At 35.0% G+C, this 25344-nt stretch overlaps 1 protein-coding gene and 1 non-coding gene across 14 annotated transcripts in view; one reads left to right on the top strand and one right to left on the bottom strand.

The window, feature by feature from the left end:
* The window catches only part of Adam22 (ADAM metallopeptidase domain 22), a 217409-nt gene that overhangs the window by 36215 nt on the left and 155850 nt on the right, over positions 1-25344 (bottom strand). For all 13 annotated transcript variants that reach the window (XM_074064821.1, XM_074064820.1, XM_074064818.1 and 10 more), the window contains exons 15-25: positions 21316-21415; positions 19744-19815; positions 19437-19529; positions 14745-14825; positions 12707-12757; positions 12427-12490; positions 10092-10197; positions 7409-7528; positions 4423-4591; positions 1130-1244; positions 154-244 (exon numbers count right to left, since the gene is read on the bottom strand). In XM_074064821.1, the coding sequence (XP_073920922.1) occupies positions 154-244; positions 1130-1244; positions 4423-4591; positions 7409-7528; positions 10092-10197; positions 12427-12490; positions 12707-12757; positions 14745-14825; positions 19437-19529; positions 19744-19815; positions 21316-21415 (1062 nt within the window). The remainder of the gene's footprint in view (positions 1-153; positions 245-1129; positions 1245-4422; positions 4592-7408; positions 7529-10091; positions 10198-12426; positions 12491-12706; positions 12758-14744; positions 14826-19436; positions 19530-19743; positions 19816-21315; positions 21416-25344) is intronic.
* Positions 24894-25001, top strand: LOC141420985 (U6 spliceosomal RNA). Its single transcript, XR_012445693.1, has one exon. It is a non-coding gene; the product is annotated as a U6 spliceosomal RNA (small nuclear RNA).

A 25344-nucleotide genomic window follows, 5' to 3' on the forward strand; every position in this document is an offset into this window, starting at 1 on the left:
TGCCTCTAGCCCAAACATTGACTGTTAAGCCAGACTGATTTTCAATACAAGTATATTTTTATCCAATGTTACAAAATTGTCTAGATATTTTCATTTAATCAACATGCTTTAAAGTACATTCTTACAGCAACAGTACCAAGGCATTTCACTTACTTATAACCCCAAGCAGTTATTCCTAATATGAGAGCCAGCACTAAAATGGTGCCAGCAATTATCCCTATAATGATATTGGTACCAGCAACACCTGCAAAGGAAAAAAAAAAAAAAAAGGAGGATGATTAGTGATACAAAATTCTCTCGGGATCTTTATTCTCCAGATTTGTAACCATCACACTCACAACATTATTTGTTTTTTTAAAAACAAGTATTTTTCAAAGGAAAGAGAAATCAACCATAACACAGCAATCTGGTTTTTGTTTTGTTTTTGTGGTACTGGATTTTGATCTTAGGATCTCACGCTTACTAGGCAGATGCTCTACCACTTGAGCCCTCAGTTTGTAGCTGACAGTCTGGGCAATGAGAGCTGTGACATCCTAGAGAAGGAAAACACAAAGAAAAATGGTCTGGTGAAGCTGGCAACCCATGCTGGCAAGGCAGAGGGACAGGCAGGCAGAATGCAGGGCAGAGCAGAAGCTAAGGAGTCAGTGATGGCATCCGTTGTCAGACAGCCTGAGATCCATGTCCTCAAACCCTTTCAGGCAACTTGGACAAAGCTTGCTACTTCTAGTTCAGATTAAAGAAGTGGGGTTGAATGTTGGTGAGATTCTCTAACAAAAATATTAAGTATTTAAAAATCGACTCTTCAATTATTTTTTCTTATTTATTCAGTCTATAAATTAAAATTCTCTCTTTAAATTGAGTATTTTCTTCATTTAAAAACAATGCTACAGTTTGTTGACAGCCTCAGATAATAAGTAGAATACTTGAAATATCTCTGAAGTAGGACATAAGGTTAAAATCAGAAGATGCAATAAAATCATCACAATTTAATGAAAATGATCAGTTTCATTATTACATAAATGTAATTTATTTTGAGTTATCATAACATTAACTCAAATAAAAATCTCCAAAGGGCAGTTTTCTCTTTCCTTGTGTAAGATGATGTAAGAATGCCAAATGCAGTACCTACCATTGCCAGACAGAATGATACCAGTGTTTCCATCATCCTTGTGAGGGAAGTAAGTGTTGCAGTCTGCACCTATCCAGTCCCTATTACATACACACTTGAGTTCATTACTGCAAACCTGAAATCCAAAATCAAGCTAGCGTAAACGTCAATTGTATGGCAAAAAGGCATAAAGAATACGCATTATTTTTTTAATTACTATAACGCTTAGTGTTTAATGATACTGAAAAATTACTGGTACTTTCTTCTTAATACTAATTACTTTATCTCTCACTCCAGTATCTAAAAATTGTTTTTCTAAAGAGTTAACAATTGACCTATAGAGAACAATGAATTTTAACACAGAAATTAACCAATACCAAAAAAAATCATTGCAATTATTATTTTGACTTTTATTAACTTAAATGTAATGAGAAAACTAAGCAGAAATACAAACATCTGACAATTATTCTATACAGTGTTTTTTTTTTTGCCTTCCCAAAAAGGGTACTTACACCAAAATTTTACTAATTTTTCAGGAAGTAGAACAAGATAAAGGAAAGTTCAACAAAGACATGAGAAGGCCTGATGTTTTACAGTGCTCTCAGAAGAAAGCTGCCCAAGGCTACAACTCTGGCATCTCAGCCTGAGCCACAGAAACTAGCAACCCTGTCAGGCTCATGGGAACTAAGAACTCTCACAAATAAAACAGAAAAAAAAAATCACAAAAAAACGACACCAGATTCTTTTAAAGGGTAGAAAATAACCTCTCTCCGTTGAGCTATCTGGGAGCAGAATCCACACCTAGAGTTTATAATTCAAAACAACTGAATGGAGCAGAAAGTAGGAGGGAGTGAAGTTAGGTTTATGATCAGTAAAATTCCTCCAGAGGCCGGTGTTTACTGCAAGGTGTTTCCAACTTATCTGATCTAATTTTCCAGAAGATAACATATAACCACATTTAAATGTAACTATAAAATAGCCCCATTTGTCAGTCACCAGTGGTTCATATCTAAAATCCTAGCTACTTGGGAGGCTGAGGTCGGGAGAATCCTGTTTCCAGGCCAGCCTGGGCAAATAGTTCTTGAGAGCCTATCTCCAAAATAACCAGAGGAAAATGGACCTGGAGGTGTGCCTCAAATGGTAGAGCATCTACTTTGCAAACACAAAGCCTGGAGTTCAAACTCTAGTCCCACCAAAAAAATAAAATAAAATAAAAATAAAAGAGCCTCATTAGGAGCTGAAGATTAACAATTATACAGTAAAAAGAAAGGATTAGCCAGGATTTGATGTCTCCACTTCACTACTGTTTTAACCAGGTAACATGGCTTCTCTAAGCTTCAGTTTCCATATCATATGACAGTACCAATAACATAGTGACAAGAATAGACAGGGATACCAATATATAGTGAAGATAGTAAATAGCATGGCTAACATTTATTGAATACTCAATATGTCCCAGGCATTGTTTTAAGTGCATTACAAGTATTAATTCATGCATTCTTTCCAATAACACTATAAAGTAGGCCCCATTATACTCATTTTACAAAGAAAGAAACTGAGTCACAGGGAGGTAAATTCGCATTGTCACCCAGCTAGTAAGAAGTGATTCAAAGCCATCTGACTGCAAGGTCACACACTTAATTACATGATGTACATTACATACTTCTTGTTTTAATTTTTTGTCATATACATATTTGAGTTACTGTACTTTAAAATTTTTTTTAAAATTACATAGGACATAACACCTCTATATTATCCATTATTATTATAAATCATTTGGATGCTACTTACCATCTGATTTACTTATATCTATACTCTTTCACTAATTATCAAATTGATGATTCCTGGATATAACTATATTTGGTCTCTGCATTAAGTATTCAAAAATCTTATGAATGAGATGATAATTCACTAGCATAGTTGATGAAAAATAATTCTAGTACTTTTTTCTGTTGTCTCCACAAAAAGTGGGGACACTTTCCTTAATGATTAAGGAAAGAAGACTTAGCAGACCCCTTACAGTACAGGAGCAGAGTTACTTAACTATACGTGTTCCCTTTATTACATGTCATAAGAATTTCTATCTTTTGTCAAACAGTGACAATCAGTTATTTCCCTAAGTAAATTCTTGGCATATCCTTCAAAGATATTATAAGCAATGACCACAATTCAAAGTTTTTCAGTTCCGTAACAGTGACCCTTAAATTCAACTGGATAGTATCAGTTCAAGCAAAGAATCTAGAATGATAGCAGGAAGAAAATCTTACCCATACTAAAAGAAAAGCACCAAATAAATGTTTTGTTGGCATAGGAATTCCTAACAGAAAATAATAAAACTTATCATTAATGGAAGATGAATGTTTAACCTATAAACTTATGACCTACATTATCTGATATATTACTGGAAAAAAACAGACTTAAGTCTTTCAGATACCAGTCTTTCTATTCATTTATGAGAAACATTTTCCCCCGTTATCCTGTTCTTATTTCTAGGGTTTATCCTTGAATGGCATTCACCAATATGACTGCAGTAGTTATTTATTTATGGTCAGTTTCTCATTGGTCAGTGCACAGACCACATCAGTAGTTAAATATGGTGGGCATTATACCTCTCTTTTACTCCCTTAAAAAAAAAGTGGGTGGGGAAGCCAGTATGGTGTCCCACATTTGAAATCCCAACTAGGCAGGTAGCATAGGCAAGAGGATTACAGACTGAGGACAAGTCAGGCAAAAGCAAAAGACCCTATCTGAAAAATAACCTAAAGCAAAAAGGGCTAACAGAGTGGTTCAAGTGGTAGACTGCTTTTCTAGCAAATAAAAGGCCTTCAGTTCACACCTTAGTACTACCAAAAATAAATAAGTAAATACCTTAGTAAATAAGTAAAAATCCTATTACAGTTTGTTAAATTTGTCTCCTAGTTCATGTGTAGAAAACTGGTGAGGGGTTGGAGTGGGTGGTAAGGGAGGGGGTGGGGGCAGGGGGGAGAAATAAACCAAGCCTTGTATGCACATATGAATAATAAAAGAAAAATGAAAAAAAAAAAAAAAAAAGAAAACTGGTATTACATAAACATAACAAAGGAAGATAAAAGAATCTGGTTAGAAAGATTATCATTTTTCTTATTCTCAAATTTTCTCAGACTATACAACAAAAATAACCAAGTAGCTATAATCAAATTAGTATTCACATACCAACCAGAAACATGGATAATCATGTTTTCCATAATTAGGGGAATAAGGATTTTAGGATCATATCTATTTCTTTGATATAACAGAAATGAATGGTTACCCATGGTGAGGTCCTGAATACTTACCCCATTTCCTGAACAAATGGTGCCTTCTTTACTGCTTAAGCAAGTACTGAAGTTGAAGGAAGCCACAGGAAGACACCTGTGTTCTAAGCACATCATTTGAGGACCACAGGGTGTCCCATCTTCCACATAGCCAAGATCTACATCTTCTTCAAGTTTCACATGCCCACCACTAAAAATAAATTGAGATTAAAAAGAAAATAGGATTCTATAAATTCACATTCATCTTGAAAATATGCTCAAAAACTAAAAAGTGGCAATATTACTTCTATTTTCTGTTTGCTATTTAATAAAAACCAGTAACATAAACATATTCAACTTATAAGTGAAGAAAACAGTTGAATTTTTTGACCTAATTCTTCTCAGAGAAATTGATATAGTTTAGGATCTAAACCTAATTATTTTAACAAGGGTCTTAAATACCATGTGTAAGTTCAATAAGCCATTACCCTTAGTATTTGGTTTAATACACAATTTTCAAGACAAGGGTAAGAAATGTGTTTGGTTTATATTTCTCCAAAACATTGCATATGTACAAATTCTATTGAGAATGACTTAACTATTATAGCCTCACTATTCAATACAGCAAGCTCACATATTTTCAGAATTAAAGAAAAACAGGAAAATAACTGGAAATGTATATTCACAATTGAATCATGTGGTACTACGTCAATGCTAGCATAAAAATTTCCATTCTTTTTGTTCATTTTTATTAAAATTATGCATGCATATAATCAATTAGATAAGTTGGGGGTTTTTTTAAATGCAATAAGGCAGTCCTCATATATGTCTTCAAGAGGAAAACAATTTTCTGCTCTTAATTGCTTCTTTTTTATTTATGTGCTTATCTTTAAATAATAAGTCTGTATTACGAGTTTTTTAATTCAGCTTTAGGTATTACCAATTGACATCCCTAAATGAAATTTGATAGTTTATCTCTTTTCTCTCCGTCCTTTACTGCACACACATTTTCCCTTTCCCCATCCCTTCATCATAAATTTTGTTTAATCAACAGTTAAATCAATAATAAAAGTGTACATTATAACTGTGTCATTCAGATATGTTATTTAATTGTACTGTCATGACTGAAACCTTTTGCTTCCTGTACTACCTTTTTGCCCTTAAATTACTCTTTTATTTGCTGTTTCTTTGCCTACTTTTCTAAGAATTTATCATCATTAATTCAAAACTAATCCAATCTCTCTGCTGGCTAGCTGTCCAAATCTCCACTGAAGATGCATCTGAGCAGCAGTTTGTGTTCCTGTAGAAATCTCTCTTGGAGTTTCTGATCTCTCCTGTCTGTCCTGGTTTTCTCCACATACCCAGCATAGAACTGTATGGAATCCCCCTCACTAGCAATTACACCCTCTCTCCATGGTGGACATATTGCTTCCTCTCTCCCTTGCCTTTCTCTTCCTTGTTTTATTCTTTCATTGTTGTGGAGCACATTTTCCAGTAGTTTCCTGAGAAAGGGTGTAGGGGAGTATGTTTTGGAGGCACTTGCATACTAAAAATATCCTTATTTTTTACTCTTACACTAAACCTGGTATTTTGATGCAAAATTCTAACTTGCAAAACAATTTTCTCCATTGTCTTCTGACTCCTAGGGTCCTCCTGCTGCTAAATCTTAAGCCACTCTAGTTCCTAAGTCTTTATTTTTCTAACCTCTGTGGAAACTTTTAGGATTCTTTTCTTTGTCCTGAGGTTAAATTTTCATAATGGGATATTTAGATGTACTTCAAATTTCACTCACTGTTCCAATACCTTGTTAAAATGGAAAAAAAAAAAGACCTTGAGTTGTAGAGTTACTCATTGACACTTTCCTCCCTACTTTTTTTTATTACCTCTATTCTAATTCAGTGAGTTTTTCTCTTTGTTCCATTTCCTTGTCACTTTTGCCCAACTTTCAAGGAGATAATGTCAACTACTGAGTTTTATTTCTGCCATCATATTTTTAATTTTCAAAAGCATTTTTTCTTTCTTCTCTGTTCTAGTCTTTAAAAAAAGTAGTACCCTGTTTCCTTGTTTCAAGATAGCTCTTATCTCTCATAAATATTGAAAAGGTAGTTTTCTGTTTGCCCGTTTTTCATGTTAGAGATTTTCTTCACATGTCTGTTAGTCTGCTCCTGTTTGAGTTAGGGGATCAAACAGATGACTGGAAATTCTAGGGCATTTTGACTGAAAATGCTTGAGGATGGGCCATTTGATACAACCCTGATATAAACCTTGCTAGTTCTCACCAAATTGGAAACCTTCCCTTTTATTCTCTGTGGAGTAAAAAGCCCAAATCTTGTATGGAAGGGTGGGAAAACAACTTTTTGCTGAATCAGGGAAGTTATCTGTGTATTTGACTGGGTCTTTAACATACTTTCATTTAGCTTTGTTATTTCAGCAACTTCCTTTTCTTTTTCTCCTTCTTCTGATGTAGATGATGCTGCCAATTTCTGGGACTCTGGCAAATGACAGTATATCTTGGACTGGGTCTCAATTTTCCCTTTTGCTGACTGAGGAATTTAACTTTCTCAGCTTTTATCAATCATACCTCACACAGCCATTTGCCTTATACATGCCAAAAATGTGTTACCGTTGTCTCCTTTCTCTTTCTGTGAAAATACAAACTCTTAAAAAGATCCACTCGGTGTCATTTTGGTAAGATTTCAGAAAGGAGCAAAAGTAGATGCAAATATTTAATCTACTGTCTTTAGTCAGAAACTAGCATTTTCTTAAACAAGAAGGAAATGCAAGCTAAACCCTGAAAGATTTTCTTGACCAATTAAACGTAACTCCAGCAACCACACAGTATTCCACATTCAACTCATTCTTACTTTCCTTTTACCCCTTTTCTGTTAGGATTTACTCAATCACCTCTGTGGACTAGATCCTCGTTAGGTTTTCTAACATGTGCATGAACTGAAAACAAAAGTAGTCCTAAACTGCAGTCCTGGGAAGAAAGATGGCTGAAATTCTCTTGGCATGGTTAGATAATTACCTGCAGTTTAATGTTCTTCCCTGCTGCACAACTAAAGTGGATGTGATTTCACCATCAAGTTCTCCAAGCCTTGGGATATTGCCAATATTGGTACACAAAAGGTAACCACAAAGCACATCTCTGTGATAAAAGATTATTGATTATTCACTTCATTCTCCAAAGATATAACAAACCACGTCTACTTGGAGTAACAATCCTCTCATTTTAGTATTTGTTTTTCATCAACTATATTACTTAGTAATATGCCAAGCAAAATAAAATAAGCACAAATTAGTTTGCTTAGTTTGAAAAGTGTCTTCTCTGAAACTGTTATTGGTACACCAAAATCCCAATTGTTTCCTAGTTTTTCCTTTACTACCCATTCATTCAAGTATTTATCTAAAGAATATTGTACATCAAATAAACTTCTTTTATATTAGAACTTCTTTGCCTGTAAGACATGCTGGGTATAATAAACTATTTTTTAGTCTTTGGTAAATGAATGAATGACTTTTGGATGAGTATTCTTTTGTAAAATAGATGTTTCTGAAAACTTTCTCCCAGACTCAAAAAAAAAAAAAGTATATATTTCTTTTATTTGTAGATCCTCAACCACAAATATTCTATTCACTATCCCTTCTTTACTTTACTATCCTTATTATCATATATGACTCTAATTTGATTTTTTTACTGGGAGTGAACACTACTTTACTCATCTTTTATGTCTAACACATTTTAATTATTGATAGATTATAATTAGCATATATTTTAATAACTATCTCATAAAATTGATTAGCAGACCAGAAAGATTATGTTGAAACATCAAACTTTGTGAAATAGATAAAAGAAAAAAATTAAGTCCGGTATTTATTACCAATGTAAAAAACTGTATTTATTCATTGTTTAAAAAATATTTTAAGAATATATCATTTCATGTATTATAAACAAAAATACCTTTCCAAAACATAAGAGCTATTCATAGAAGTTTTTTTTTTTTTTTTTAGTTTCAATTATATCCATTAACCTTTCTCAGTAATTTAGAGAATAAAGAAAATTGAGCATGACCTTTATCCTCAAGGAAATTATACTCTGGATGAAAAGACAAATCGTATACATAAGCAACTATAGAAGAAGTTGGGGACAAAGGCCATAAGAATAACACAAAGGCCTGTGCTATAGAGAATATGTTTTCCAACTGTCCTTTGCTTTGAAAGATGCATAAACTTTTCACTGATGATGGTGTGGGTGTAAACACTGCTTCTGAGGAATGAACAGTACAAACATAGATGTAAAGATGGGAAGGGTAATGCACATATTGGGAACAGTAAGGTTTTTTAGACTTTGGAGAAGTATAGAAGAAAAGATAATAAATGTAGGCTGGCTCAAATTGTAGAAGAGGTGCCAAAATAAGATTCCAAAAATTTTATGTTATTGTGGTAAATTTGTTTTTTAGATGTGGAGGTTGAGGTTGGAGGAGTTTAATAATTGTAAATTCTGGTCAGAGGGGTATTCTGAAATGCATTCCTAGTGTAATTGTATTCTGGAAAAGTAAATGATGCCATCTCATTAGGACAAGAGGTTGAGGTCTCCTTTTCTTGGGCAGAAAGGATGGAGATAGATGAATAAATGTATCAGCATGTATTGTGTTTAAAAAAAAAATTCCAAAAATTTTATTTGTTAGTATGTCATTTAGCAAAATGGTTAAGAAAGAGTTCTGAAATCAGACTGCCTGAATTCTAATTCTGCTTCTCATACATTTTACCTACATGACCTTGGGCAAATTCACTGACTGTGTCTGCTTCTTCATTCATCAAATGGGAGGACTGCAATAAAGATTAAGTAACCTACCTAAAGCAGTATACTGCAGTGCTTAGCACATGGTGTGCACTCAGTAAATGTGAAGTACTATGCTTACTATTAATTAGTTGGGTGGAACTAGTGAAATTTAAACAAACAATTGACATAACCAAAAGGATTCAGAAGAAGAATCTTCTGATGATAATATGCTAGAGACTGCTAGCAGAGAAAATTGTTACAGGAATTTTGTCAGGTAGAGTTAATGTAGGTCTTAGTTGGGGTAATGCAAAAGGGATGGGAATGAAAAGATGAATTAAAGTTAAATAGTACCAGACATAGTGGCATGCACCTATAACTCCAGCTTTAGGAGGCAGAGACAGGAGGATTGTGAGTTCAAGGTCTTGAAACACCAAAAAACAAAAACATAAAAAATAAATGGTGGGAGAGCAAAAGGGAAGAAAGACCGTGATTTGGTATTTGCTCAATGAAGAGATAAGGAAAGGGAGCGATAAGGATTACTCTGTGGCTTCTACTCAGAAGGACAGCAAGGCACTGAGACCGTTACAAAAACAGCTATTTTACAGGAGTCAGGGCCAATTGATTCTTTCAACAGCATTGAATATGTATTCTGGTGGCTTTAATTTTCATGCTTTTTAAGATGCTAGGAGATACCCTCTAGTTGAGAAAGTTCCGTAACCACTGCAGTGTTGGCCTAGGCCTTAGGAGAGGAGGTCCAGGTATAGGTCAAAGTTTGGAGTCTTTGTGATGTTGGAGCCCTGGGAAGAGATGAAGTGCCCAGGCAAGGGCCTACTTTGTGGGTTACAAAAAACAAGAGCATCCTGTCACTCAAAAACTTAAGCTTGTAACTGACTGAGGAATGAACTCTGGGCTGATGTCTCCACCTCACCGTTTGTTGCACTGTATCCATGTGTCTTTGTCTTTTCCACAGTTACCCTTCTCAGTCCCCTCAATATTCAGTTTCTCATAGCAGTATTTGTCTGATGCCATCACCTCTGAAGCAGAACAGAATTTTCTGTCAGTGTTGGAGGTAACACGTGGGCTGTTCAAAAAAATGTTTTTGCAGTAAAGGAAAACTGCAGTTTAAGGACTCTTTTTCACTAGTATTATCAATACCAAAACCAAAAACTATACTCATGGCTTACAAGAGTTCTCCTCTATCACAGACATCCATGGCTCAAGGTACATTTTTTTATGGCTGCTCATTTTAAATTTGGTAAACAAACAGATCTCTGATGGGATCAGGTTATTGACTGTAAGAACACTCCTGAGGATTTAGCTACTAACTAGTCAAGATGCTGTCAAATGGTTCCTTGAATGAATACTTCACGCTTTAATCTCAGTGCCAAACACCATGCAGGAATTTTTCACTCAACAAACTTTAGTAATCAAAATAGAAATTTTATTAAAATAGTTATACAGTATAACTTTGTTCAGGAAATAGTAGGACAATTTCTATCATGCTTACTGATTCTTAACAGCTCTTAATAATAATAATATTTTGCTTTTAGATGAGATTGAATTCATGATAAATCCCTGAAAGACAAATAATATTTTAAAGTATGCCAGCATCTTTGTCAGGTTTTGATCTTTTCTGAAGCCAGGACTGGATAATAGAGCTATCTAGGAGTTAGAGAAAAATGACTTTTGCAAAGTAATCAAAGGACAACTGTTGGTACAAGGTGAACATCCCTAATGCAAAAATATGAAATCTGAAATGCTTTAAAATACAAAACTTTTTGATTGCCAACATGACGCCATAAGTACAAAATTCCACATTTGATCTCATGTGATGAGTCACAATTAAACACAGCTGCACTAAAAATACTGTATAAAATTACTTTCTAACTATGTGACATAGGAAACATAAATAAATTTTGTATTTAGACTTGGTCCCATCCATAAGATGGGGTCACCATCTATAAGCCAACAGCCCCACATCATAAAAGTCCAAAGACTGTAACAATTCTGATACCAAGCATTTTAGATAAAGGTTATTCAACCTGTCTAAATTAAATAACTAGTTTTCTACTTTTTACTTTTCTTTTCTACTTCTTACTATTTTTGCTCAAATGGAGGAAATTAAAATTATATCTCTTTATTTAAAGTACAAATCAGAACAACTAAATTTCCTCCCCTTCTCAAAGCTTCTGGTAGCTCAAGACAACATATATTCCACGCCCCAAAAGTATTTCAACCACTGCTATCACAACCAAGTATTATCATTTTCAAAGCTTTTTTCCTAACAAAAATTATCTTCTGAAAGAGGTTAGAACAAGTTGGGCATGGTGATGCATACCTGCAATCCCAGTACTCAGGTGAGGCAGAATGATTGAATTTGAGGACAACCTGGGCTACATAGTAATACCCTGTCTCAAAAAAGAAAGAAAGAAAGAAAGAAAAAGAAAAAACAAACCAAAGTAACAACAAAAACAAAAAAGAGTTTAGGACAAAAACTGCTTCCAAAAGTGTTTGTCAGGGAGGGGGGATAAAGGAGAATGACGGAGAGGATGAATTTAACTGATATATTGTCAACACTTTTGTAAATGCCACAGTGTACCCTCAGTACAACAATATGATAATTTTTTTAAAAAGCGTTTGTCAGTAATATTTCTGGGAAAATATATTATGCGACATTTACATACAAATTTAAATATATTACCTAAATATAAATGTTATGTTTTTTCTTTGGAAACTCTGACAAATTTTAAGGGGAGTAACATTAAATTTTCTTTCTGCAACAGATAAGCTATATCAGCAGGAGGTCACCTGTAACTAGGAAAGTTGGCTAGAGTTTAAGAAGACAGTTGGAGAGGAAAAACCAACCCTAGCTAAAATGCTAAGGTCTAAGTCAAGGATGCCCTAGCCAGAGTCCATGTCCGTTCCATATGGCTATACAAGCTTTGCCTGAGGGCACTCAGCTAAGGAGCTCAAATCAGATTTGCTCTGTTTTCCAAGCTCTGAGTCCTGGCTTGGGTTTTGCTTGCCTGGCACAAAGGCACCTTCTGTCTCACCCACAGGCACTGCCAGTTAGCCAGAAAGTGTGGGGCTGTCTTTTCAAAGGAGCTGCCTTTCTCCAATTTCCAGAAAAGTGCCCTGCTAGGACCTACAGTAGCTTAGAGAAGCCCCTAGTCATTAGTCAGAAATTTACTTCTAGCCCATCTGTCCTTATGAAATCCACCTGATACTCCCTTAAAAATGACCAAGTCACACTATTTACTTACTTTGTCCCCAGATGTATTTGCATTGTCTATCCCTGGTTTTACATCTTCCTCCAAAGCAAATTCCCTAAAACAGAAAAACAAATACCCATTTGTGGTCTGCTTGTGTCAGATAACTGAAAAGAAAATATGTTTGGGAAGAGTAGAAAAGTATTATAGAGGACTTGTATCTTCAGAATGGATAATAAAAGATTTAAAATGATCTTCCTATTTTGGTAAGATTTCAGGATTTATATCATGCCAGTGCCACATGAAAAATCTAGGTAAAAATGATGTTACCTACCTGAACACCATCACATGAATATCCATCCATTTTATGAATATTAGGGGCACACTGAGAAAAGAGAAAAAACTATGAACTCAATACAGAACAAAACATCAGGCTGAGATACTCCCTGTAATGTTTTCATTTAAAAACTCATGTCTGGTAATACACCTAGTCCCTTAAACCATCTGTAAATAAAAACAGAAGATCAAGAGAAAATGAGGAAATACAATTGGTGCATTTCCTCTTAAAAATATGAATCTAGCAGAAGCAAAGTTTATTCCATTACAGAAAATGAAAAGAACTGACAAAGCTCAGTAAATTATATACGTCACAGCATCTGCTTCTCACAGATACACTATTACTCAAAGTAAGAAGAAGAAAGTACAAAATAAGGGCAAGGAGTAAGCGCACACAGACGGAGCAAAAAGTATACTTTGCTCTCTTTAACCATGAAAAGCAACACAGCCCTTTCACTTGAAATAATGACTCTCAATAGCCAGGTGCAGTAGCTCACATCTCAAGCATACAATGACTCACTCCCAGGTACTTGGGAGGTGGCAATAGGGAGGACTGTGGTTCTAGAAAAATGTATAATCATACTGTCATTTTGGTAAACTTGGGAAATATAAAAAAGTAGAAAAAAATGAGACAGAGAAGTCACATTCCCACTACCCAAAAAACAACTATTTTTTACCTTCTAGAATATTTTTATCTCTTCATTTGTCTATAAGAATTGATTAACACAAATATGACCAAATTATAGATAATATTTTATATTTCACTTCTTTGTTTTTGTCAGATAAATTTCCTTATATAATAGTGAAGTTTTTATAGGTACCATGTTAATCGATATAACACCTTGCTTTAAACTAACCATATACTAGAACAAGTACTTATAATCATCCCCAATTAATTTACATTGTTAAAACTAAATCAATAAGAGTATCTTTGTACAAACCTTACTTTTGGATTAGGATTCTTAAGCATTCCTGCTTATTTATAATCATGTTGCTATTATATATTTCCTGTCTGGGGACCTAAGGGACATTATTCACTGAATCCTGATAATCATTAGATATCAGCTTATAGAACACTGCCAATTATATAGTAAGAAAGGAAAAATACTTTTACACAAAGATCTCTTTGTATGATTTCTTTAAAATGTCTTTTTTTAATGTTTATTTTAGGTATGCCATTATTGAATTCTTCTTCCCTGAAGAAACAAAATATGTAGGCAGTACACAATATGGTGCCAGGTTCAGTTAATTTAAAGAAACTGCATAAAGCACAAACTTGGCTACTAGCTTTTCAGTCAAATAACTCATTAAATAACAGGTGCCCGTAATGATTAGTGACCCATCTTGTCTCTTCTTTCAGTGACTGGTTACTGCATCTTTGCCAAGGTGATATCATATAACATTTTACAAAAATGGGTAATCAAAAGAGAGACTGGTCAAGAAAGACGAAAATATAAGGCTGGGGTGTAGCTCAGTGGCAGAGCACCTGTCTAGCATGCATAATGTAAGAAAGGAGAGAGTAGAGAAGGGAGAGGGGTCAGGGGAGAGGGGAGAGGAGAGAGGGGAGAGAGGAGAGGGAAGAGGAGAGCAGAGAAGAGGAGAGGAGAGGAGAGGAGAGCAGAGGAGAGGAGAGAAGAGCAGAGGAGAGGAGAGAAGAGCAGAGGAGAGGAGAGCAGAGGAGAGGACAGGAGAGGAGAGGAGTAAAAAGTGATGAAATTACAAGCACAAGTCTTTGGGTTTGATTCCAACACTGAAAAAAAAAAGAGAGAGATAAAGAGAGAAAGAAAATGCCTTTTACTTCCCACATCCAACAATATATTGAATGCTTGCTTTCATGTCATCTTAGGGGAGTCAACATAAGACAAAATCAAGCTTTGACTCCTGAAACTTAGATTCCTGAAAAAAAAAAAAAAGAGTGAGGTGTGAAAGAGATAAATGAACATCTTGCTCATTTATATTTCTCCTGTGGGCCAGTGCACTAAATATCTATCACCACTGTTTTTGATGGGGTTTAGAGTAGCTATTTTGTAAGTTACCTGACTTGAATTTCCTGAGCATGTTTCACGAATATCACAATCGTTCACTGCTTCTCGGCACACAGTCCCCATAGGCTGAAACTAAAATGAACAAAATCAATGTGTAAAACTATAGAATGATCAAAAGCTCTCAGAGTACCATCTACAAAAGCAAAATGTAAGTTGTTAGAACAGGAATCCCTTAAACTATTTTAAGATCATAATCTGTGAAAACCACAGTTACTAGACAAAAAACTACTTAATGGTTTTAAGACAGTTTGTTGCATAGGAAGAAACTTTCACAGTCATCACCCATAAAGTCTCACAATTTCCTGCTACAATAGGATAGTCCTTAATGATATGCTCCACAAGAGTTATGAGTTAGTCCATATTCTAGTAATTCTGTTTTTTGGTTTGTTTTTTTTGTCTTGTTTGCTTCTGCAGTGCTGGGATGGAGCCCAGGACCTTGCACCTGCTAGGCAAGTACTCCACTGAGCTACATTTAGGATTTACACTTCATTCTTATTGATATATTTTGTCATATAACACTTTTTCCCCTTATCTGACAAGGATTAGAAAGTTAAATTTAGGGCTGAATTACAATAGTTAGATTTTCTAGCAAGGCTATTTCCTCCCAAGCTTTCCCTTCCCTTCTACCCTATACATGGATATAAAATCTTGGTCTTTTAGTGTTTTCTAATGTTCGTTACTAGTTGTGCCTAAGGATAGGAGTTTGGATTTTGTTTTTCCTTTTCTTTGTTTCTTTGTCTTCAATCATCTCAAATAGTTCTTGTTTGTGTACACTTCTACAAATAAATTTTAGACTTCATTAGATTTGCATATTACAAGAGTACTTACATAAAAACATAATAGGGAAACATAAAATTATCATACTTCTTCCATCTCTCTCCTTTTCCCTCTTCAAAACGTTGACATTTGGGACTGGAACATATTACCCACCCCCCACACTTCTGTATGACCTGCATCTTCTCTATCCACTCAGAATCTTTCAGGTACTTCAGTCTTCTGCTGCTCCCACACTATGCACAGCCCACTGTCAACTCTATAAGAATTGTAAAAGTGACTTTTTAGCAGAGCCAAACAAAATTTATGTTCATTTGTTCATTCATCAAGTATTTACTAAGCACTTAGATATGCCAGGAACTGTTCTAGCTATTGGAGATTCAATGGAGAACAAAATATAAGAATCCCGAGTGGGTGCCAGAGGGTCACACCTATAATCCTAGCTATGAGCCATAAAAATATGGAAATAAAAATTTAATTTCACATGTCTGGTTCTCTTGAAATTGGGACAAGCTACATTTTAGAATATCTAAAGCAGAAATATGAACAAATTTGAGGTAGAGGCTAAAGGAGTGCTCAAGAATTTCCAGGAAACTTTAGAAAGAAAGCTCAGTAAGGGAAGACTTGTTCTAAGTGCTGGGATACAGCAGTAAATAAATTGACCCAAATCCTTGTCCTTCTAGAACTGATTTTACAATAGGAAGAAGAAAATAACAAACAAATAAGCAGGCTACATTGTACAGCAATATTATACAGCAATACTGAGGCACAAAAATTATGCCCTAGGGGCCAAATTGGCTAGCTGCCTATCTTCATAAAGTTTTACTGGAACACAGAAACATTTGTTTCTGTAGTTTTTTTATTTATTAGCATATCATATTTGTAATGGGGGTACAATGTGACATTAACAAAAGTGCTTACAGTATATCTTAGATTCACCCCCTCCATCTTTCTCTTTTATCATCCTTCCCCCTTCTTATGTGAATATAGTACTTACACCATATTCACCCTTTCTTTTGTGTGTGTGTGTGTGACTTTTTTTTCTTCATTCATTTATTCATATGTGCATACATTGTTGGGGCCATTTCTCTCCTGTGCCTCCCACCTCCTCCCTCTCCCCGCCACCCCTCGCTTCCAGGCAGAACCTGTTCTGCCCTTTTCTCCAATTTTGTTGAAGAGAAGACATAAGCAATAATAAGAAAGACAAAGCGTTTTTGCTAGTTGAGATAAGGATAGCTATGCAGACAGATTCCTAGCATTGCTTCCATGCACAAGTGTATTACAACCTGAATTGATTCATCTCTACCTGACCTCTTCACTACTTCCCGGTCACCTTCCCATATTGACCTCTGTCATTTTAAGGTTACTGTGTTAGTTCCTCTGCAGTTGGGACATCAAACACTTTCAAGTTTTGGGTTTCCTACCTATCCCAATTCCTCCCGTATGTGCTCTCCTCTTAATGTGTGACCCTAGTCCAACAACATTACTGCATATTCACCCTTTCTTTATGCCTTTTCCCCTCCCACTGAGAATGACTGTGAAGTCACTAAAATATGAATTTAGTAATGTTAAACAGATTTTTTAATAATTTGTTCCATCTCTATTTTTCCATTCTATAATTATTTCTGTCTGTGTAGTGGAAGATCATGGGCTGTCCTAAAGGTGCAAAATTAAAATTAAATAATAATAAAACAAAATGGACAGTTTGTTGAACATTTTTTCATATCTGATATACTGGTTATTGATTGATTGTCTCATTAAATTCACCCTAAAGCCCTATGAATTTGGTAGTAATATCTTAATTTCCCTATACAAAAATGATAGCTCAGAGAATTGAGGGGTAGGTAGCCAGAGCCAGAATTTGAGCAAACATCTTGCTGCTTTAAAAACAGAGCTGAGTAACTGAGATAGATACTTTATGATCTACAAAGACTAAACTATTTACTATCTAACCCTTGATAGAAAATATGTGCTAGCCCTTAGCTTATAGTTACATTATTATAAATATATGTAGAAAAGTAGAGATATACACAATTTCTTATCTTAATCTTTTATTCTTCCTCTTCCATTCACTACCCTGCCTCTGGTGCCCCTAGGAATTCAGGGTAGGGGTATAGAGTACAAAAAGTAGCAAAAAATAATTATAGCTGGCTGCTGACTTATTTTGTGGGACAGTAAACCACATCATTTTTATTTTATATATCTTAATTTTTGTTATTTTGTACATTTTCTTTGTAATTATTATATCACAAAGGGCCTAGTTCCGTAAGACAAAAAGTTGTAATTGCATGCATTTTACAGATGGGAAAACTTAAAACATTCAAGATTAAGACAAATGTGTTGGAATCTCCTATATTGGCAGCTAGAAGAGATGACAGAGACAAGCAGTTGTGGTAGCCCATTTCACATTTGGTTTAATCTTCTTTTTTTACAGAGTACTTTCAGAGATGTCTGCCAGTGCCTTGCTTGTCTTAAAAAGCTGACAGAAGACATAGTAGTAAAGTGGGAACAACAGAAATTGCTGCCAACAGATCTGGGATGTAGCTGCACATCTATTGCTTCCTAGCTGAGTGAGTCTCTGCAAGTTTTTCAACTTCCTTAGGACTGGGATCACTCAATTGTAAAATTGGAATAGGTAATAATACCTCTCCCAAAAGTGTATTTCTCAGCATTATCTAAGACAATGGTCTCAACTGGAGGTGATTTTTGTCCCCATGGGGACATTTGGCAATATCTGGAGACATTTTTTGGTTACCACCACTGGAGGTTTGCTTTGACCATCTAATGGGTAGAACCCGGGGATGCTGCTAAACATCCTACAATGTATAAGACAAACTCTCACTACAAAGAATTATCCAGCAAGAATGTCAATAATTCCGGGATTGAGAAAGGCAGATATAAGATGACATAAATTAAAAGTGCTTAGCACAATCTTATCTACAATAAGTAGATACTTATTATGATAATTTTATATTCCACCCTCCTTTAATGCATTAAAGTCATTCAATCAAAAAACAATCATAGTGCTGTGTACATTTATTTACCCATTCAACAAATTTCTATTGAGAACCTATACCAATTACTGTCTAAATGCCTGGCTCTGCTCCATACAGTATATACACTGATGACAGACAGATATGACACCTCAGAAATAATGGGAAAATTATATCTGACATTGTGTGAGAAGAGAGAAAAAGAATTTGATTTCTTTGTGAAATGCAAACCCCCAAATAGATGTTTGTATTCATGTAAAGGTTTCAGCATTTGGAGATAGGTCTGAGGATGGCTGTTGGGAAGATAAAAATAAGCTAAAGTGTGCAAAGATATTTTCAACTTTCAGGCCAATAAAACATGTGAGGCATTATCATGTCTAAAGCATTCTGTTTACTCTCTCAACAGCTAATGCAATAAATACACCAAGATAAGCAAGAAAAAAAGAAGAATATATTGAATATCTGCCTTGCTTTTTAAAGAATATTCCAAGATTAGTAACACTTGGCTTCCCTTAGCCTGTTCTTCAGGGACACGGTATGGAGAAGAGAGCCTCTGAGGATTAACAGGATTCAGGCCAGATTTTCTGACTTACTTGGTGTAAGACCTTTGGCAAAAACTACTATTGGGTGGGGAATAATAATAGTAAATACACCTCACAAGATTATCTGAGGATCTTTTAAACACCTGGAATGTAGTCATTTACTATATGTTAGATAATATTATTAGATCAAATTTCCCTCACCTTAACAATTTAATCACATGTAGGGCTGGGAGTGTATGTAGCTCAGTGGTAAAGCACTTGCTTACTATTTGCAAGGTTCTGGGCTTGATCCCCAGCACCACAACAAAAAGGTAACAATTTAATCCCATATGTCCTTCTATCTATCCTTTGGTCAGTAGTCAGAATTTATTTACCTTGCACTTTTTACAACAAAGACCATCACTGCATTGGGAATCCTGGGTCAAGGTGCATTTCTTACAACACTCTGCTCCTTCAAGAACACATTCCTAAGGAAAAAAAGCATTGCAAAACATCGGAAAATGGTGTCATTGTTGTGAAAGTACTTTCTAAAACTAAATATATCAACTCATACTAATAATCTTTTGCCCACAAAGGCTATAAAATTTCCAAGTATAACACTTGCTCTGTGTATCTCAGTGTGTGGACCTGGAATTAACTAGATTACCAAAAAAATCATCTTCAAAATGACCAGAGACTTACTGCCGGGGTCCCACAGTCACATTCCTCTCCAGTTTCAATGAAACCATTGCCACACTCAGGAGGGTCGAGAAGCTATGGAAGGAAAACCAAAAAAGGATCTAAAATTTAGAAAAATCAACAGCAAAGACTTTGAAGAAACTACATGCCGCACCTAGGCTAACACAAAACTTTTATTTTGTTTTATTTTATTTTTTTTGGTGGCCCTAGGGTTTGAATTCAAGGCCTCACCCTTGCTAGTCAGGCATTCTTACCTCCTGAACCACTCCCTTATCCAAAGCAAATTAGCATTTGTTTTAGTCAGGTTTTTTTGCTTATTTGTTCACTTATTTGTTTTGTCCTGTCCGAGATTAAACCCAGGACCTTGCACACACTGGGTTTCCTCTACCACTGACCTACATCCACAGCCTCCTACATGCTGCATCTATGTATCAGGCGTCCCTCCAAACTACTTTTTACTTACCTTAACCTAGAAAGCATGATTTTAGAACCTGAAACTTTGGAAGTATCCACTTCTCTTTCCATTTCATCCTCAATACTCATATATTGTATTACATAAATTTACATATTTAACTTACATGCCAAGTAGGGTCTGGTAAATATCACCAAAATAAAAAAATAATATAACCACTCACCAAAACCAAGTCTGTTTGGCTCATGAAATTACACTTCAGTCATAAAGCAAGAGATTTAGAGTCAAATGCCTGGATTAAAATCTTGACACGGAGCTACACTGTAGCTCAGCAGTAAGTACATGCTTAGCACCAAAATAAAATAAAATGAAATCTTGGCACAACCAATTCAAATCTCAAAGACTTTGCTGTTTTAAACAGGAATAATAACAATTTATTCACCTAATTAATTAGTTGTCCAAAGTTGTTGTGAGGATCAAGTTTAATGATCTGTGAAGAGCACTTGATTAACCATATCTTCTTAAACCAGGTTATTTTGTAGAGAAACCCATTACAAAAATTAATATATTTACTGACCTACCTAATATAAAATATAGAATTATGAACACAGCTTTGCAGAATAGCAATAACATCAATGATAACTTGCCCCAGATTCTGAAGCAATTTTTGTTCTGTCCAAGAGTACATTTTAAAGTCTGCGTTATTTCTTGAACTCTCTGCCAACTTTGTTGTCTTTTGAATATAATTTGTCTTATAATAGTAGGCAAATTAGTAAATAGTAAATAATTGCTATTAAATAGATGCCTACTATTCATTAAAAAGTTAATCAGTCTTCAGATTACAGAATGAAAATGCATGCACACCTGTTAGTAGACACACATATATTCCTAACTAGAAGGGAAAAACAAAACAAGATAAAGCAAAACATTATTGACAACAAAAAAACCCATTCATTTCTGTCTGCTTTCTATTACCATCAAAATAACTGAAAAAATGTCCATAAATAAGCTGGCTTTGAAAATGTAGACATTTAGCATACATAGACTATGTACATATAGGCCATATTGAAAAGTTCTCTTTCATAGACCCAATCATGGAATTTTTTTTTGTTTATAGCACTGTAGAAAGATTAGTAATTAAAACTCTTGACCACATTTATTACCTTAGAAGGTTTGTTGAACAGGCAGGCACCACCTCCACTATTCAGGAAGTCATGATACTCTTCAATATTACACTGGGTGAACTTTTTTGGGAGATAATAGCTGTAGGAGAGCAGAAAATCAGTACCTGAGTGCAATGTTACTTTCCCTTGCTTATATATTAGTCTCAAAATTGAACATTGTTACAATTCTATATTTGTATTTAAATTGAAAGCATAAATTCCACTTATGTATAATATTGGTATTCAACCTATGAGAGTTTTATTCAATTAGCATGTTTATAAATGCTTCATTTAATGATTATTGGTGACTACAGGCTCTTCACTGTTTACATACACATATACAGAAACACATACATGCAGTACCTATAATTAAATCAAAGAGAGTTACAAAAATTTTATTTCATAATGAGTCCTAAATGTTAAAACTGGGCTACAACCAGAACTACAGAGAATTCTACAAAATATTGGCCTATAATTTATAATGTGCCAGGTCATGAAAGTCATGAAAGGTTCATTCTGAACCTTTAGTTACAAACGACATCACTGAAACATGGTCCCATTTTGAAAAAAGGCTGAGAATTACATGGTTCTACTGTCCATTGTAGTCATGAAGGAGGATGTTCTTATTTGTAGGAAATGTACCCTGAGGTGTTTAAGAGTGGTAGGGCATCAAACTAGCAATTTATAATTCAGGGGACCAAAAGTATATTTGTTACTATTCTTGTAACTTTTTATTCAGTTTAAAATTGTTTCAAAAGAAAATATATACTGAAAAAAGTAATAAAGGGTTACTCTAACTTTTGGTTAGAGAACAATTTGGCAATATGCATTAAAAATCTTCAAAATGAACACACACTTAGAGGTAATAATTCTACTTTAAGAATTTTTAAAAGAAATAATTAAGCTACATGAACAAAGATACATGAACAAAGACATTTCTGATAGCATAATTAGTAGTAACAAACATGGAAAGGCACAAATGTTCAACAGTAAGAGAACTGTTAACAGTTAATATAATGCCCAGCATAATGAATAGTTTTTATGTCTCTCCCAGTAGACTGTAAGGACTGTGTCCCTTTATATACCTACTTCTTTCTAGCATAGTGGTTAATGTTTCATAAATCAATTCATGGAATTTATAATGATTATTTACTCAAAAGTCATTTTGAAGTGTTTCATGTGACTCTCCAAATAAGGATGTGATTTTATTTCCTTCACTCCTTTTTCCTAACAAGACGTAAACCTTATTCTTAATTTGAATTATACCTTCCTTTTTTCTTTTCAATGCCTGACCCCTGGCTGATGTTTTTATCACCTTCTCCCTCTAATCCATCCTACATATCTCTTCCAGATTATCCAATACAAAGATGGCTCTCTTTCAGTTCCCTCTTTATTCTACTGGTTAAAACCTGAGGTGGATTCCCCACTGCCACAGTAAAAGTTCACTAACTGTTAGTGTAGGACACTTTGAAGCCAAAGTCTATTTTTATCTCTGCTCTGCAAAGGTACCTGCAGGAATCACTGCCTAGTCTAGCCTCCTGCCCACTATACAATGGGAGCTCAGTCTGCTCACCATTACTTGGCAGACATTGGAAACTCACTCCTCCTCAGGGAAGCTCTTTTTACACAGGGACAGTTGAAGTCTGTGGATCATTCTTATCTTCATTTATCTACATCAGAATTCCCATAACTTCCACATACTGTTCTGTGTTCTTAGCTATATCAAACAGACCTTATCCTCTGCCATAATATAGCCCTTCAAATTTTCAAGGCAGATATATGATATCTCCCCCTGCTGCAGACCCCAAACTTCTTTTTTTTTAAATTATTCTTTTGCTCACATGTGCATACATTGTTTGGGTCATCTCTGCCCCCTGCCCTGCACCACCATCCTTCCCCCCCCTCCTCCCCTCGCTTCCAGGCAGAACCTGTTCTGCCCTTATCTCTAATTTTGTTGAAGAGAAGACATAAGCATAATAAGAAAGACAAAGTGTTTTTGCTAGTTGAGTTAAGGGTAGGTATACAGAGATTCCTAGCATTGTTTCCATGTACAACTGTGTTACAACCCAAGTTGATTCATCTCTAACTGATCCTTACACTGGTTCCTGATCCCCTTCTCATGTTGACCTCAGTCACTTTAAGGTTTCTATATTAGTTCCTCTGGAGTGGGGACACCAAACGCTTTCATGTTTTGGGTTTACTGACTATCCCCACACCTCCCGTATGTGTTCTTCCCTTGGCAAGTGACCCAAGTCCAACAACTTTGCTGTATTTGCACTAGATCTAAAGTCCGCATATGAGGGAGAACGTATGACTTTTGGTCTTCTAAGCTGGCTAACCTTGCTCAGGATGATGTTCTGAGCAGTTCCATCCATTTATTTGCAAATAATAAGATTTCATTCTTCATGGCTGAGAAAAATTCCATTGTGTATAAATAAATTTTCTTGATCCATTCGTCAGTAGTGGGCCATCTTGGTTGTTTTCATAACTTGGTTATTGTGAATAGCACTGCAATAAACATGGGTGTACAGATGCCTTTGGAGTACCTGTGTTGCATTCCTTTGGGTATCCCCAGGAGTGGGATTACTGGATCATATGGCAGATCTATGATTAGATTTTTAAGAAGCCTCTAAATTTTTTGCCAGAGTGGTTGCACCAGCTTGCATTCCCACCAGCAGTATATGAGGGTTCCTCAAATACTCCCCACATCCTCGCCAACACTTGTTGAGTCTCAACACTTGTTGAGACACTCTGTGGGTGGTCTCTTCAGTTTAGAGACCATTTCTTTTGTTGTGCAGAAGCTTTTGAATTTTATGAAGTCCCATTTGTCCATTCTTTCTCTTAGTTGCTGGGCTGCTGGGATTCAATTGAGGAAGTCCTTGCCTATACCTATTACTTCCAGAATGTTTCCTGCTCCTTCTTGTACCAACTTCAGAGTTTCGTAACCCCAAACTTCTGTTTTGCAGGGTAACATAACTATTGTATTCAATGCATCCTTAAAATTTTAGTTTTTATACCTTTAAATACTTTAAATACTGGCAGTATTCACCTAAACCATGGTTTCAATATTTAGCAGCGTAGAGGAACTTCAGAAAGCAAAAATGGGAAGGAATGTACACAGGGGACAAATGCCTATAATTCATAATATTAGATGATATTCAGCAAAGATAAAATTATAGAGTCACATTAGATAATTTCTCAGATAAAAGGCTTCTCCCCTGCTTGCATGTATTCAATGTAAGAAAAGGTCCAGTGAAAAGAGCTATAAATATCTGATATGATTTTGCTACAAATTATGCTTAGTACTACGCATATTGTCTATAAAACTTTAATAACTGACCAAAACAATCAAGTATGTTAAGCTACATATTATAACTTTTAAGGGACAAGAACCTCTTGAATAAAATTTATTAACTATTGGAAAATTACAACTGCATCACTTCTTATTACTAAGCAAAATATCCAAAGAAATTTTGAAAAATATTTTAAAATGTATCTGCCTATATATTTCCTCTATCCCTTATTTTCCTTGTCATGCATATTCTAAAATTAAAGTTCAATCAACAAATATTTGTTAAATGCTTGCTTCGGCAGCACATATACTAAAAATTGGAATGATACAGAGAAGATTAGCATGGCCCCTGAGCAAGGATGACATGCAAATTTGTGAAGCGTTCCATATTTTAAAAAAAGCAAAACAAATATTTGTTGAAAACCAAGTCTACATAAAGTATTATGGTGTGAAGTATGAAATAACTATAAAATGTCATCCCTTAAAATGTATAATTGAAAGGTAAGAGGAAGTACAAGTATGTACAGAATTAAATTATAATGCAAAGTTTAAAATAATAAAAAACCTCTGATAGCTAGAAATGTGGTTAAATAGAGAAAAGAGGAAAGGCATTCCAGACGAAGAGAACATATTCAGTAAATCAAAAGAAGTTGGAAGTTCATGTACAATTATGATAATCAAATTTTAAGAAGCTAAAAATCCATGTAGGATTATGGTTAGCAAATCAAAAAGCTGGA

The sequence above is a fragment of the Castor canadensis genome, chromosome 2 (assembly GCF_047511655.1).
Source record: "Castor canadensis chromosome 2, mCasCan1.hap1v2, whole genome shotgun sequence".
Taxonomy (NCBI): Eukaryota; Metazoa; Chordata; class Mammalia; order Rodentia; family Castoridae; genus Castor; species Castor canadensis.